Raw genomic sequence first — 17312 nt, forward strand, 5'->3', positions numbered from 1 at the left:
AGCGAGCGAGTGAGTTGCTGAGTGAGTGAGCGAGCGAGTGAGTGAGTGAGCGAGCGAGTGAGTGAGTGGCTGAGTGAGTGGGTGAGTGGGTGAGCGAGCGAGTGAGTGGCTGAGTGAGTGAGTGGCTGAGTGAGTGGGTGAGCAAGGGAGTGAGTGGCTGAGCGAGTGGCTGAGTGAGTGGCTGAGTGAGTGAGTGGCTGAGTGAGTGAGTGGCTGAGTGAGTGAGTGGCTGAGTGAGTGGCTGAGTGAGTGAGTGGCTGAGTGAGTGAGTGGCGGAGTGAGTGAGTGGCTGAGTGAGTGGCTGAGTGAGTGGCTGAGCGAGTGAGTGAGTGGCTGAGCGAGTGGGTGAGTGGCTGAGTGAGTGGGTGAGTGGCTGAGTGAGTGGGTGAGTGGGTGAGCGAGTGGCTGAGTGGGTGAGCGAGTGGCTGAGTGGGTGAGCGAGTGGCTGAGTGGGTGAGCGAGTGAGTGAGTGGCTGTGTGGGTGAGCGAGTGAGTGAGTGGCTGAGTGAGCGAGTGATTGGCTGAGTGAGTGGCTGAGTGAGTGGCTGAGTGAGTGGCTGAGTGAGCGAGCTAGTGAGCGAGTGAGTGGCTGAGCGAGTGGCTGAGTGAGTGGCTGAGTGAGTGAGTGGCTGAGTGAGTGGCTGAGTGAGCGAGCGAGTGAGTGAGTGGCTGAGTGAGAGAGGCTCCGGTGGGGCTCGCCGTGGATGTGCGGCAGGTTTAGTAATGCAGTTACGATTCCGCACGGCGCGTTATCTCAAACGCGCACACGCAGGAGAGCGCGGGAGAGAGCGAATAGAGTGGGTTGGGTGCGAGTGGGGGGGGGTGGGAGAGAGAGGGAATGAGACAGTCAAAGATCCCCCGCGTAGCCTCGACAGACTGTCGGGGCAAGTGCCGTTCGCGAGTAGACGGCGGACCGCGTTTGCAGCGCGGTCACCGCTGCGCCACCGCTCCCCAATGCAGAGAACACGGACACAAAGTGAGTGGGAGACGGGGAGGGAGGGTCGGGGGATGACGTGGGGGGGGGGGGCAGGGGGGGATGTGGATCCCTTCCCGCGACCGCGAGAGAGGGAGTCTGAAATCACGGTGGCGGTGGCGGCGATGAGATTGCAGCTCCACGTTTGTGAATGAACGGGGCGAGCGAGACGCGGGGAAAACGGCCGCGGGTCTGGCTCGCCCATTCACAAATTTTCACTGTCTCATCACCAACGCCGCCACCACCATCATCTCAATCAAGACTGCGACCCTGAGACCCGGTCTTAGTAGGGACCATGACCCTGAGACCCGGTCTCCTTGAGTCTCAGTGAAGACTCTGACCCTGAGACCCGGTCTCCCTGAGTCTCACCCAGACTCTGACCCTGAGACCCGGTCTCCCTGAGTCTCACCTAGACTCTGACCCTGAGACCCGGTCTCCCTGAGTCTCAGTGGAGACTCTGACCCTGACACCCGGTCTCCCTGAGTCTCAGTGAAGACTCTGACCCTGAGACCTGATCTCCCTGAGTCTCAGTGGAGACTTTGACCCTGAGACCCGGTCTCCCTGAGTCTCACCCAGACTCTGACCCTGAGACCCGGTCTCCCCGAGTCTCACCACAGACTCTGACCCTGAGACCCGGTCTCCCTGAGTCTCACCCAGACTCTGACCCTGAGACCCGGTCTCCCTGGGTCTCACCCAGACTCTGACCCTGAGACCCGGTCTCCATGAGTCTCACCCAGACTCTGACTCTGAGACCCGGTCTCCCTGAGTCTCATCCAGACTCTGACCCTGAGACCCGGTCTCCCTGAGTCTCACCCAGACACTGACCCTGAGACCCGGTCTCCCTGAATCTCACCCTGACCCTGAGACCCGGTCTCCCTGAGTCTCACCCAGACTCTGACCCTGAGACTCGGTCTCCTTGAGTCTCACCCTGACCCTGAGACCCGGTCTTCCTGAGTCTCACTCCAGACTCTGATCCTGAGACCCGGTCTCCCCGAGTCTCACCACAGACTCTGACCCTGAGACCCGGTCTCCCTGAGTCTCACCCAGACTCTGACCCTGAGACTCGGTCTCCCTGGGTCTCACCCAGACTCTGACCCTGAGACCCGGTCTCCCTGAGTCTCACCCAGACACTGACCCTGAGACCCGGTTTCCCTGAGTCTCACCCAGACACTGACCCTGAGACTCGGTTTCCCTGGGTCTCACCCAGACTCTGACCCTGAGACCCGGTCTCCCTGGGTCTCACCCAGACTCTGACCCTGAGACCCGGTCTCCATGAGTCTCACCCAGACTCTGACTCTGAGACCCGGTCTCCCTGAGTCTCATCCAGACTCTGACCCTGAGACCCGGTCTCCCTGAGTCTCACCCAGACACTGACCCTGAGACCCGGTCTCCCTGAATCTCACCCTGACCCTGAGACCCGGTCTCCCTGAGTCTCACCCAGACTCTGACCCTGAGACTCGGTCTCCTTGAGTCTCACCCTGACCCTGAGACCCGGTCTCCCTGAGTCTCACTCCAGACTCTGATCCTGAGACCCAGTCTCCCCGAGTCTCACCACAGACTCTGACCCTGAGACCCGGTCTCCCTGAGTCTCACCCAGACTCTGACCCTGAGACTCGGTCTCCCTGGGTCTCACCCAGACTCTGACCCTGATACCCGGTCTCCCTGAGTCTCACCCAGACACTGACCCTGAGACCCGGTCTCCCTGAGTCTCACCCAGACACTGACCCTGAGACCCGGTTTCCCTGAGTCTCACCCAGACACTGACCCTGAGACTCGGTTTCCCTGAGTCTCACTCCAGACTCTGACCCTGAGACCCGGTCTCCCTGAGTCTCACTCCAGACTCTGACCCTGAGACCCGGTCTCCCTGCATCTCACCACAGACTCTGACCCTGAGACCCGGTCTCCCCGAGTCTCACCCAGACTCTGACCCTGAGACCCGGTCTCCCTGAGTCTCACTCTGACCCTGAGACCCGGTCTCCCTGAGTCTCACTCTGACCCTGAGACCCGGTCTCCCTGAGTCTCACCCAGACACTGACCCTGAGACCCGGTTTCCCTGAGTCTCACTCCAGACTCTGACCCTGAGACCCGGTCTCCCTGAGTCTCACTCTGACCCTGAGACCCGGTCTCCCTGAGTCTCACCGCAGATTCTGACCCTGAGACCCGGTCTCCCTGAGTCTCACTTTGACCCTTAGACCCGGTCTCAGAACCCGAGCTCAACAACTTATGGCGAGCCAGCCAACCGGCGGCTGTGGATCTGCTAACGAGAGAGAGACTTGTTAATTGCCCCCCCCCCTGCCCCCCCCGAGTCGGGCGGCGGGGGGCGTTGACGTGACGAGCGAGTCTGAGCGTGAGGAGCTTCGCGAGCGAGTCTGAGCGCGAGCGGTGCGAGCGACGCGGGAATTGGAGCGCAAATGAGCGCCGGTGCGTTCCACGCGTCTGCGGAGGAGACCCCGCACACATTAACGCCCCGGGCCTCGTTAGCGAGAGCCGGGGGAGGGGGGGCGGGAGGGCGCGAGTGATTGACGATGCGGTTTGAAGTTCCCGTCACGCCGCACGACCGATCCGTGCCAGAGCCCGCTCAGGGTCAGGTCAAGGCCGGGTCAAGGCCGGGTCAAGGCCGGGTCAGGGCTGGGTCAAGGCCAGGTCAAGGCCGGGTCAAGGCCGGGTCAAGGCCGGGTCAGGGCTGGGTCAAGGCCAGGTCAAGGCCGGGTCAAGGCCGGGTCAAGGCCAGGTCAGGGCCGGGTCAAGGCCAGGTCAAGGCCAGGTCACGGCCGGGTCAAGGCCAGGTCAGGGCTGGGTCAAGGCCAGGTCACGGCCGGGTCAGGGCCGGGCCAAGGCCAGGTCAGGGCTGGCACAGGCCCCCAGTTCGGCTCTGCGGGCACGACGACGCGTAGGTGACACGTGGGTGACGCGTGGGTGACTCGTGGGTGACGCGTGGGTGACGAGGCGTCCTCCACGCTTCGTCAGTGTTCATCGTCGTGGCTCAGTTCTGGCTCGGCTCGGCCCCAGTGGAACCCCCCCCCCCCACCCGTGCCGTGCTGGCTGCTGGAAAGTCACACGGTCGTGACTTTCAATTTTCTTGTTGTTTTATTAGCCAAACGCGAGTCTCTCGTGACGTCACCCACCCAGCCACCAACCCACCCAGCCACCCACTCATCCACTCACCCACCCAGCCACCCACTCACCCACCCAGCCACCCACTCACCCACTCACCCACCCACCCACCCACTCACCCTCCCAAGCACCCACTCACTCACCCACCCAGCTACCCACTCACCCACCCAACCACCCACCGAGGCACCCACCCACCCAGCCACCCACCCACCCAGCCACCCATCAACCCACCCACCCACCCAGCCACCCACTCATCCACTCACCCACCCAGCCACCCACTCACCCACCCAGCCACCCACTCACCCACTCACCCACCCACCCACCCACTCACCCTCCCAAGCACCCACTCACTCACCCACCCAGCCACCCAGCTACCCACTCACCCACCCACCCACCCACTCACCCTCCCAAGCACCCACTCACTCACCCACCCAGCCACCCAGCTACCCACTCACCCACCCAACCACCCACCGAGGCACCCACCCACCCAGCCACCCACCCACCCACCCAGCCACCCATCCACCCACCCACCCACCCAGCCACCCATCCACCCACCCAGCCACCCATCCACCCAGCCACCCACTCACTCACCCAACCACCCACCTAGCCAGCCAGCCACCCACTCACCCACCCACCCACTCACCCACCCACTCACCCAACCACCCACCCAGCCACCCACCCACCCACTCACCCAACCACCCACCCAGCCACCCACCCATTCACCCAGACACCCACCCAGCCACCCACCTACCCAGCCACCCAGCCACCCACCCACTCACCCACCCACTCACCCACCCACCCACTCACCCACCCAGCCACCCACCCACCCAGCCACCCACCCACCCAACCAGCCACCCACCCACCCACCCACCCACTCACCCACCCACCCACCCACTCACCCACCCACCCACCCACCCACTCACCCAGCCACCCACCCACTCACCCAACCACCCACCCAGCCACCCACCCACCCACTCACCCAACCACCCACCCAGCCACCCACCCATTCACCCAGCCACCCACCCAGCCACCCACTCACTCAGCCACTCACTCGCCTACCCACCCATTCACCCATCCACCCACCCACTCACCCAGCCACCCACCCACTCACCCAACCACCCACCCAGCCACCCACCCATTCACCCAGCCACCCACCCAGCCACCCACTCACTCAGCCACTCACTCGCCTACCCACCCATTCACCCATCCACCCACCCACTCACCCACCCAGCCACCCACCCACCCATTCACCCACCCAGCCACCCAACCACCCATTCACCCACCCAGCCACCCACCCACCCACCCATTCACCCACCCAGCCACCCACCCACCCACCCATTCACCCACCCAGCCACCCACTCACCCACCCAGCCACCCACCCAGCCACCCATTCACCCACCCAGCCACCCACTCACCCACCCACCCACCCACCCATTCACCCACCCAGCCACCCATTCACCCAGCCACCCACCCACCCACCCATTCACCCACCCAGCCACCCACTCACCCACCCAGCCACCCACCCACCCAGCCACCCACTCACCCACCCAGCCACCCACTCACCCACCCACCCACCCAGCCACCCACCCACCCACCCATTCACCCACCCAGCCACCCACTCACCCACCCAGCTACCCACCCACCCAGCCACCCACTCACCCACCCAGCCACCCACCCACCCAGCCACCCACCCACTCACCCACCCAGCCACCCACTCACCCACCCACCCATTCACCCACCCAGCCACCCACCCACCCATTCACCCACCCAGCCACCCACTCACCCACCCAGCCACCCACCCACCCAGCCACCCACTCACCCACCCAGCCACCCACCCACCCAGCCACCCATTCACCCACCCAGCCACCCACCCACCCACCCATTCACCCACCCAGCCACCCACTCACCCACCCAGCCACCCACCCACCCAGCCACCCACTCACCCACCCAGCCACCCACTCACCCACCCAGCCACCCACCCACCCAGCCACCCACTCACCCACCCAGCCACCCACCCACCCAGCCACCCATTCACCCACCCAGCCACCCACCCACCCACCCATTCACCCACCCAGCCACCCACTCACCCAGCCACCCACCCAGCCACCCACTCACCCACCCAGCCACCCACCCACCCAGCCACCCATTCACCCACCCAGCCACCCACCCACCCACCCATTCACCCACCCAGCCACCCACTCACCCACCCAGCCACCCACCCACCCAGCCACCCACTCACCCACCCAGCCACCCACCCACCCAGCCACCCATTCACCCACCCAGCCACCCACCCACCCATTCACCCACCCAGCCACCCACTCACCCACCCAGCCACCCACCCACCCAGCCACCCACTCACCCACCCAGCCACCCACCCACCCACCCATTCACCCACCCAGCCACCCACTCACCCACCCAGCCACCCACCCACCCAGCCACCCACTCACCCACCCAGCCACCCACCCACCCACCCACCCATTCACCCACCCAGCCACCCACCCACCCACCCATTCACCCACCCAGCCACCCACTCACCCACCCAGCCACCCACCCACCCAGCCACCCATTCACCCACCCAGCTACCCACCCACCCACCCATTCACCCACCCAGCCACTCACCCACCCAGCCACCCACTCACCCACCCAGCCACCCACCCAGCCACCCACTCACCCACCCAGCCACCCACCCACCCAGCCACCCATTCACCCACCCAGCCACCCACCCACCCACCCATTCACCCACTCAGCCACCCACTCACCCACCCAGCCACCCACCCACCCAGCCACCCACTCACCCACCCAGCCACCCACCCAGCCACCCACCCACCCACCCACCCATTCACCCACCCAGCCACCCACTCACCCACCCAACCACCCACCCACCCAGCCACCCATTCACCCACCCAGCCACCCACCCACCCACCCATTCACCCACCCACCCACCCATTCACCCACCCAGCCACCCACCCACTCACCCACCCAGCCACCCACCCACCCAGCCACCCACCCACCCAGCCACCCACTCACCCACCCACTCACCCACCCACCCACTCACCCAGCCACCCACTCACCCACCCACCCACCCACCCACTCACCCACCCAGCCACCCACCCACCCAGCTACCCATTCACCCACCCAGCCACCCACCCACCCATTCACCCACCCAGCCACCCACCCACTCACCCACCCAGCCACCCACCCACCCAGCCACCCACTCACCCACCCACCCACTCACCCAGCCACCCACTCACCCACCCACCCACCCAGCCACCCACCCACCCACCCACTCACCCACCCAGCCACCCACCCACTCACCCACTCACCCACCCACCCACTCACCCAACCACCCACCCAGCCACCCACTCATCCACTCACCCACCCAGCCACCCACTCACCCACCCAGCCACCCACTCACCCACTCACCCACCCACCCACCCACTCACCCTCCCAAGCACCCACTCACTCACCCACCCAGCTACCCACTCACCCACCCAACCACCCACCGAGGCACCCACCCACCCAGCCACCCACCCACCCAGCCACCCATCAACCCACCCACCCACCCAGCCACCCACTCATCCACTCACCCACCCAGCCACCCACTCACCCACCCAGCCACCCACTCACCCACTCACCCACCCACCCACCCACTCACCCTCCCAAGCACCCACTCACTCACCCACCCAGCCACCCAGCTACCCACTCACCCACCCACCCACCCACTCACCCTCCCAAGCACCCACTCACTCACCCACCCAGCCACCCAGCTACCCACTCACCCACCCAACCACCCACCGAGGCACCCACCCACCCAGCCACCCACCCACCCACCCAGCCACCCATCCACCCACCCACCCACCCAGCCACCCATCCACCCACCCAGCCACCCATCCACCCAGCCACCCACTCACTCACCCAACCACCCACCCAGCCAGCCACCCACTCACCCACCCACCCACTCACCCACCCACCCACTCACCCAACCACCCACCAGCCACCCACCCACCCACTCACCCAACCACCCACCCAGCCACCCACCCATTCACCCAGACACCCACCCAGCCACCCACCTACCCAGCCACCCACCAGCCACCCACCACCCACTCACCCACCCACTCCCCACCCACCCACTCACCCACCCCACCCACCCACCCAGCACCACCCACCCAGCCACCCACCCACCCAACCAGCCACCCACCCACCCACCCACCCACTCACCCACCCACCCACCCACTCACCCACCCACCCACCCACTCACCCAGCCACCCACCCACTCACCCAACCACCCACCCAGCCACCCACCCACCCACCCACTCACCCAACCACCCACCCAGCCACCCACCCATTCACCCAGCCACCCACCCAGCCACCCACTCACTCAGCCACTCACTCGCCTACCCACCCATTCACCCATCCACCCACCCACTCACCCAGCCACCCACCCACTCACCCAACCACCCACCCAGCCACCCACCCATTCACCCAGCCACCCACCCAGCCACCCACTCACTCAGCCACTCACTCGCCTACCCACCCATTCACCCATCCACCCACCCACTCACCCACCCAGCCACCCACCCACCCATTCACCCACCCAGCCACCCACCCACCCATTCACCCACCCAGCCACCCACCCACCCACCCACCCATTCACCCACCCAGCCACCCACCCACCCATTCACCCACCCAGCCACCCACTCACCCACCCAGCCACCCACCCAGCCACCCATTCACCCACCCAGCCACCCACTCACCCACCCACCCACCCACCCATTCACCCACCCAGCCACCCATTCACCCACCCAGCCACCCACCCACCCACCCACCCATTCACCCACCCAGCCACCCACTCACCCACCCAGCCACCCACCCACCCAGCCACCCACTCACCCACCCAGCCACCCACTCACCCACCCACCCAGCCACCCACCCACCCACCCACCCATTCACCCACCCAGCCACCCACTCACCCACCCAGCTACCCACCCACCCAGCCACCCACTCACCCACCCAGCCACCCACCCACCCAGCCACCCACCCACTCACCCACCCAGCCACCCACTCACCCACCCACCCATTCACCCACCCAGCCACCCACCCACCCACCCATTCACCCACCCAGCCACCCACTCACCCACCCAGCCACCCACCCACCCAGCCACCCACTCACCCACCCAGCCACCCACCCACCCAGCCACCCATTCACCCACCCAGCCACCCACCCACCCACCCACCCATTCACCCACCCAGCCACCCACTCACCCACCCAGCCACCCACCCACCCAGCCACCCACTCACCCACCCAGCCACCCACTCACCCACCCAGCCACCCACCCAGCCACCCACTCACCCACCCAGCCACCCACCCACCCAGCCACCCATTCACCCACCCAGCCACCCACCCACCCACCCATTCACCCACCCAGCCACCCACTCACCCACCCAGCCACCCACCCACCCAGCCACCCACTCACCCACCCAGCCACCCACCCACCCAGCCACCCATTCACCCACCCAGCCACCCACCCACCCACCCATTCACCCACCCAGCCACCCACTCACCCACCCAGCCACCCACCCACCCAGCCACCCACTCACCCACCCAGCCACCCACCCACCCAGCCACCCATTCACCCACCCAGCCACCCACCCACCCATTCACCCACCCAGCCACCCACTCACCCACCCAGCCACCCACCCACCCAGCCACCCACTCACCCACCCAGCCACCCACCCACCCACCCACCCATTCACCCACCCAGCCACCCACTCACCCACCCAGCCACCCACCCACCCAGCCACCCACTCACCCACCCAGCCACCCACCCACCCACCCACCCACCCATTCACCCACCCAGCCACCCACCCACCCACCCATTCACCCACCCAGCCACCCACTCACCCACCCAGCCACCCACCCACCCAGCCACCCATTCACCCACCCAGCTACCCACCCACCCACCCATTCACCCACCCAGCCACCCACTCACCCACCCAGCCACCCACTCACCCACCCAGCCACCCACCCAGCCACCCACTCACCCACCCAGCCACCCACCCACCCAGCCACCCATTCACCCACCCAGCCACCCACCCACCCACCCATTCACCCACTCAGCCACCCACTCACCCACCCAGCCACCCACCCACCCAGCCACCCACTCACCCACCCAGCCACCCACCCACCCACCCACCCATTCACCCACCCAGCCACCCACTCACCCACCCAACCACCCACCCAGCCACCCATTCACCCACCCAGCCACCCACCCACCCACCCATTCACCCACCCACCCACCCATTCACCCACCCAGCCACCCACCCACTCACCCACCCAGCCACCCACCCACCCAGCCACCCACCCACCCAGCCACCCACTCACCCACCCACTCACCCACCCACCCACTCACCCAGCCACCCACTCACCCACCCACCCACCCACCCACTCACCCACCCAGCCACCCACCCACCCAGCTACCCATTCACCCACCCAGCCACCCACCCACCCATTCACCCACCCAGCCACCCACTCACCCACCCAGCCACCCACCCACCCAGCCACCCACTCACCCACCCACCCACTCACCCAGCCACCCACCCACCCAGCCACCCACCCACCCACTCACCCACCCAGCCACCCACCCACTCACCCACTCACCCACCCACCCACTCACCCAACCACCCACCCAGCCACCCACTCACCCACCCACTCACCCAACCACCCACCCAGCCACCCACCCATTCACCCAGCCACCCACCCAGCCACCCACTCACTCACTCAGCCACTCACTCGCCTACCCACCCATTCACCCATCCACCCACCCACTCACCCACCCAGCCACCCACCCACCCATTCACCCATCCACCCACCCACTCACCCACCCACCCACTCACCCACCCAGCCACCCACCCATGTGTGTGCTCCTGCACCCCCCTCAAGCACAAGGTAGCCGTGCGGTTTCACCTCTGCGAGCAGTCATCAGTAGCTGCGGCCTTGCCCTCCGTGATTGTTGACTAACCCTGGTGCCCTGCCCCCTGCTGAACCTCTCCCGCTCCCCTCCCACCACCACCTCCCTCTTTTCCTCTCATTCTCTCACCGGCTCACTCATTCACTTACTCATTCATTCACTTCTTCATTCACTCACTCCTTCCCTCACTCACCGGGTTACACTTTCACCCGCACTCCCCTCTCTCCTCCCTCCCTCTCCTCCCTCTCCTCCCTCCCTCTCCTCCCTCTCCTCCCTCCCTCTCCTCCCTCCCTCTCCTCCCTCTCCTCCCTCTTCTCCCTCTCCTCCCTTTCCTCCCTCCCTCTCCTCCCTCCCTCTCCTCCCTCTCCTCCCTCCCTCTCCTCCCTCCCTCTCCTCTCCTCTCCTCTCCTCTCCTCCCTCCCTCTCCTCCCTCCCTCTCCTCCCTCTCCTCTCCTCCCTCTCCTCCCTCCCTCTCCTCCCTCTCCTCCCTCCTTCTTCCTCTCCTCCCTCCCTCTCCTCCCTCTCCTCCCTCTCCTCCCTCCCTCTCCTCCCTCTCCTCCCTCCCTCTCCTCCCTCTCCTCCCTCCCTCTCCTCCCTCTCCTCTCTCTCCTCCCTCCTTCTCCTCCCTCTCCTCCCTCTCCTCCCTCCCTCTCCTCCTTCTCCTCCTTCTCCTCCCTCTCCTCCCTCCCTCTCCTCCCTTTCCTCCCTCTCCTCCCTCCCTCTCCTCCCTCTCCTCCCTCTCCTCCCTCCCTCTCCTCCCTCCCTCTCCTCCCTCTCCTCCCTCCCTCTCCTCCCTCTCCTCCCTCTCCTCCCTCCCTCTCCTCCCTCCCTCTCCTCCCTCTCCTCCCTCCCTCTCCTCCCTCTCCTCCCTCCTTCTCCTCCCTCTCCTCCCTCCCTCTCCTCCCTCTCCTCCCTCCCTCTCCTCCCTCTCCTCCCTCTCCTCCCTCCTTCTCCTCCCTCTCCTCCCTCTCCTCCCTCCCTCTCCTCCTTCTCCTCCCTCTCCTCCCTCTCCTCCCTCTCCTCCCTCTCCTCCCTCCCCCTCGGCGGTGGTGTTGGTGGTGGTTGTGGTGGTGTTGGCGGTGGTGCTGGCGGTGGTGCTGGTGGTGGTGGTGGTGGTGCAGAGCGAGTACCGCCGCTGGCTGTGCGCGGAGCTGCTGGCGGTGGCTCAGAGCGGCTGCGTGTCTCCGCGGCCGTGCCGCCTGCACTGCCTGGCGGTGCTGGGCGCCTGCCCCTTCATCTTGCCGGACAGCGACGACCACCTGCACGGCGGCCTGCCGGGGTTCCTGTGTCCCGGTGAGCGGGCGCCTGGACACTGGGCGGGGCGAGGGTGGGCGAGTGTGAGTGTCAGTGAGTGTGAGCGAGTGTCAGTGAGTGTGAGTGTCAGTGAGTGTCAGTGTGAGCGAGTGAGTGTGAGTGAGTGAGTGTCGGCGAGTGTGAGTGTCGACGAGTGTGAGTGTCGGCGAGTGTGAGTGTCAGTGAGTGTGAGTGTGAGCGAGTGAGTGTGAGTGAGTGAGTGAGTGAGCGAGTGTGAGTGTCGGTGAGTGTCAGTGAGTGTGAGCGAGTGAGTGTGAGTCAGTGAGTGAGCGAGTGTGAGTGTCGGCGAGTGTGAGTGTCAGTGAGTGTCAGTGAGTGTCGGTGAGTGTCGATGTCAGTGAGTGTCAGTGAGTGTCAGTGAGTGTGAGTGAGTGTCAGTGAGTGTTAGCGAGCGTGAGCGAGTGCTAGCACACACACACACAAGTTCACTCCGCTACACCTCCCCCCCCACTTCCCCCTCCAAGATTTCCCCGGGCGGGGCAGCCCCAATCCGACCCACGAGCCCCTCTGCTGCGACTGGTGGCCGGACTCCGTCCCCGCGCTGCCCACCCAGAGGCAGCAGCAGGGGCAGCAGGAGCAGCAAGCGGTGACGGGGGCAGCAGCGGCGTCGGAGGAGGAGGTCCCCTCATCGTCATCCTCCCCCACCTCCTCCTCCTCGTCGTCGTCATCGTCGCCGCCGCCGCCATCGTCGCGCGCGTGCCGCCCCTGCTGCTCCAGCCGCCTGCGTCTCTGCGCCCTGGTGCTGGCGCTGCTTCACGCCGTGGTGACGGTGGCGGCGCTGGGCCACGCCCCGGGCCCCGGGGGGGCGCCCGCCGCGGACGGGGGGGGCCCCCACGCACGGCCCGGGGCCCCCCGCCGCTCCGCCGCACCGCCGCGGCCCCTCCCCTGAGGACGTCGAGCCGCTCTGACGTCACTTCCTGTGCAGGAGGGGTGGCGGTCGTGACGTCACTTCCTGTGCAGGAAAGGAACGGGGTGGGGGGTGGGGGGCGGTGGCGTTAGGGTGGCTCGGATGTCACTTCCTGTGCAGGAAGTGCGGGGCGGGGAGCAGCGGCCGCGACGTCACTTCCTGTGAAGCGGCACCGGCCGCCGTGATGTCACTTCCTGCGGCTGTCACGCCGCCAAAAAGGACGGAGAATCCGCTCCGCTCGGGAATTCCGCACCCCCCCCCCCCCCGGCTCCCCCACCCCGCGACATCACTTCCTGTCTGGACGACGTCACTTCCTGTCTGGACGACGACGTCGCTTCCCGCCCAAACGGCGTAAAACCTCGCCCACTACTCTCCCCCTTCTCTGCCCACCGCCCCCCCCCCCGCCCCGTGCCCCGCCCCCCCCCTCCTTGTGACTTCACTTCCTGCCGCCACGGAGGTGCCGTCGACGTCACTTCCTGCCGCCACTTGCCGCGGACGCCATTTTGTTGTCGTCGTGCGAATTGCCAAAAAAAAAATGCGACGAGTGGCCGGGCGGAGGTGGGGGGGGTGTGGGGAGGGGGTCGTGGATCCAGATGCACGACTGATGGGGAGGGGGGAGGGCCCCCCTCAAGGGGACGGGGGGTGGGGGCCCGGGACCGGGTGGGAGGGAAACAAAATTTAAACTGAGATGCCGCGTCAAACGGCCGCGTTTTCCTGTAGACATTTGTACATAAGTCAGATATTTCCTCTGTATTAGATGTAGGCGTTATACATATTATACATAAATATATAAAGACGATAAATGCTCTTAAGATTTAAACGACAACGACAACAACAAAGAAAATTTAACGAACCGAGAGAGAGAGAGAGCGTGAGAGAGAGAGAGCGAGCGAGCGCGCGCGAGAGAGAAGTCAACGGAAAAAAAACCCACAAAAAACTTAAAAAAAATAAAATAGCTTTTTACCAAGGTTAGCTAGAACATACATAATAGATTCCCTAGATGCAAAAAAAACGTTCATGAATTAACGGTGTCTCTGAGTCAGTGGAAAAAAAAAATATTATTAAGGGACAGGGAATCTACGCTGCTGTGTTGGGTTTCCATGGGATGATGATGATGGTGATGATGATTATGATGGTGGTGGCGGTGATGGCTACCGTCCACCTTGTTACCTGGATTCAAACCTGTCCGCCCGAACCTTTAGTATGGCGTGCGTGACTCCCTCGCGCGAAGGCTCGGTAGCTGTGGGGCGAGGTGGGTTGGCAAATGTCAGTCTGGGGATGGGGTGGGGGGGTGTAAAGTGCCCTCGACGTAACGGAGAGAGTTGGCGGTGGAGTCACCGGTGGTGTGGCGGGGGGGGGGGCCCTCTGTCGCCCGTCGCTTGTCCCTCCCCGCGCCGTCGGCTACGTACGCCGCGAGAGAGGTTCCACGCACGGACGGACGGACGGACGGACGTGTGTAACGTACGACGAGGCCGAACGGAGCGAACTGCGCGGTAAACGCTGGCGCTGTGCAGTTCGTCGCATGGACTCGCTCTCACCGTGGAGGAGGTGGTGGTGGTGGTGGTGGAGGAGATGGTGGTGGAGGTGATGGAGGAGGTGGTGGTGGAGGAGATGGAGGAGGAGGTGGAGGAGGTGGTGGAGGAGGTGGTGGTGGAGGTGATGGAGGTAATGGAGGAGGTGGTGGTGGAGGTGATGGAGGTGATGGAGGTGGTGGTGGTGGAGGAGGTGGTGGTGGAGGAGGTGGTGGAGGGGATGGCGGAGGTGGTGGTGGTGGTGGTGGTGGAGGTGGTGGTGGTGGTGGAGGTGGTGGTGGTGGTGGAGGTGGTAGTGGTGGAGGAGGGTGATTCTCGCAGCCAGGATTAGCACCGATTCCATTTCAAGCGTTTCACCCCGGGTCAGCTGACTCTGACTTTCTTACTGGATGTTGGCGCTCACTTTTACTAGACCCCCGTGTCCTGGCGATTCCCCGCTATTACCGATACTTCTTATTTTAGCAACTGATAAAACCCACTAAGCTATCCATCACAAATGATAGCTCAACGGTGTGGCTTAGCATCATCATCATGATCATATGGAAATGTAAGGCCATCGCCAAATGCTCTAAACTCGTGCTGATGTTGATTTTCAATGTGTGGAGGTAAGAACCGGAGGACCCGGAGAAAAATCCAAGCGACTACGGGGACCGAGGCACCGCAAACTCCAATTCTTAGAGGCGTCGGGATCGAACCCACGACCTCCTGTGTATCAGGCGAGGGAGTTAACATCTCATAGCTACCGCGGTGGAGCGATGGGCCTTGTTTCAAGCGAAGTGCGCCTGGTCTGCCGCTGAACCTGGCTGTGAGGGTTGCTCTCTTGACTCACTGGGCGAGCGATTGGGTGGTGAGAGAATGGGTGGGTTGAATGTTTGGCTGAGTGAATGAGTGAGTGGACGAGTGAGTGTGTGAGTGGATGAATGGGTGAGTTAGTGATTGTGCGAGTGAGTGGGCGAGTGTGCGAGTGAGCGGGCGAATGCGCGAGAGAGTGAGCTCGTGTCTTGAGTAGATGAGCGAGTGTGTGAGGGAATGAGTGAGCGGGTTTGTGAGTAGATGAGTGGGTAGGTTAGTGATTGTGTGAGTGTGTGGGCGAGTGCGTGAGCGAGTCGGTGAGTGATTGTGTGTGCGAGTGGGCGAGTGATTGTGTGTACGAGTGGACGAGTGAGCGAGTGTGTGGGGAGATGAGGGGGTGAGTTTGTGATTGTGTGAGTGAGTGGGCGAGTGTGTGAGCGAGTAGGTGATTGAGTGTGTGAGTGAGTGCGTGAGCGAGTGGATGAGTGATTGTGTGAGCGAGTGGATGAGTAGGTGGGTGAGCGAGTTGGGTGAGCCAGATGAGCTGATCCGAGAACGATCACAGCCGTCGGCGCGCCGCACGCGACAATTGGCACCCGGCCGCTCTCCGTTGGGTGGTGGAGGGCCTTTCCCGACAAACACGTGGCGCACGAACCCACACAGGAAATGAATAAAAACGTGGCCGTGCGGCTCTCTCCCCCCCCCCCCCCACCGACTGTTTTAAGGAAATGAGCGTGGCACTTTTAAACGACTCGATCGAAAAAATGTATTTCCTTAAAACTCGTCATCGTCGTCGTCACTGCTGCCCGTGTTAGTTTGGTCGTTGGAGCCTCACCCCCGAACCTGCGACGAGCCGCCGTTGGCTACGACCGCTGCGAAAAAAAGTATCGACGCACGCACGATTGCACGCGCAAGCACGTGCACGGCTGTGACGTCGCCTCTGGTCTGTGACGTCACTTCCGGGCCGTGACGTCTCCTCTGTGACGTCGGCCGGGCACGTGACAGCCGTTCAGACGACGATGACGACCTGCGGTTGGGTGGGGGTGGTGGTGGGGCCTTCAATAGGTGCTGCTCGCTAACAGCACTTGCCCCTGCAGTCCGTTGAGGCTACACGGGGGATCTTTGCCTTGACTATGGGGTGTCATTTAAACTGGAGGGAGGGGTGGTGATGATTGTGAATCCGATAAGCTGTGAAGCGCTTTGTCACACGTGGAGGTGCGGGGAGGGGGGGGGGGTAGTGGGGGAGGGGTGGTGATGATGGTGAATCCGATAAGCTATGAAGCGCTTTGTCACACGTGGAGGTGCGAGAAGGAGGGATGTACCAGGTACGGTGTGAAAGAAGTTCAACATTACGTAACGTACCAAAAAAAAACCCTATAATTGGGGGAGGAGGTGGGGGGGGGTAGCAAGACGCTAAAATAAAAAAAATTTAAGAATAAAGTTTTTAAAAGTTGCAAAAAGTAACACGAAAATTCCCTGCCACTGTGACGAGCCGACAGCCAATCAAAAAGGACGGTTACCCGATCCGATTGCTGGTGGATCGACGCGGCGATTAACGCGCTGGGTCGAATCGCTCGCTCGCTCTTTGAACGCTGCGGCGGCTGCCGGATCGACTGCGTGCGGGAATCGATGACACGCAGGAACTGCCTCGATTCACGATCCGCAAAACAGCGTGTGGGAAATAAACACGCCCTCTTCTGGTAATGCCACGC

The 17312-nt window shown here is 64.2% G+C and overlaps 1 protein-coding gene across 1 annotated transcript in view; it reads left to right on the forward strand.

The window, feature by feature from the left end:
- LOC144952424 (NALCN channel auxiliary factor 1-like) overlaps window positions 1-13842 on the forward strand; it is a 35948-nt gene extending 22106 nt beyond the window's left edge. Inside the window, exons 2-3 of the mRNA XM_078882821.1 lie at window positions 12177-12348; window positions 12834-13842. Of these exons, the coding sequence (XP_078738947.1) occupies window positions 12177-12348; window positions 12834-13258 (597 nt within the window). The 3' untranslated portion in view covers window positions 13259-13842. The remainder of the gene's footprint in view (window positions 1-12176; window positions 12349-12833) is intronic.
- The last annotated feature ends 3470 nt before the right edge of the window (window positions 13843-17312 follow it).

Source organism: Lampetra fluviatilis, chromosome 67 (genome assembly GCF_964198595.1).
Source record: "Lampetra fluviatilis chromosome 67, kcLamFluv1.1, whole genome shotgun sequence".
In the NCBI taxonomy this organism is placed as follows: domain Eukaryota; kingdom Metazoa; phylum Chordata; class Hyperoartia; order Petromyzontiformes; family Petromyzontidae; genus Lampetra; species Lampetra fluviatilis.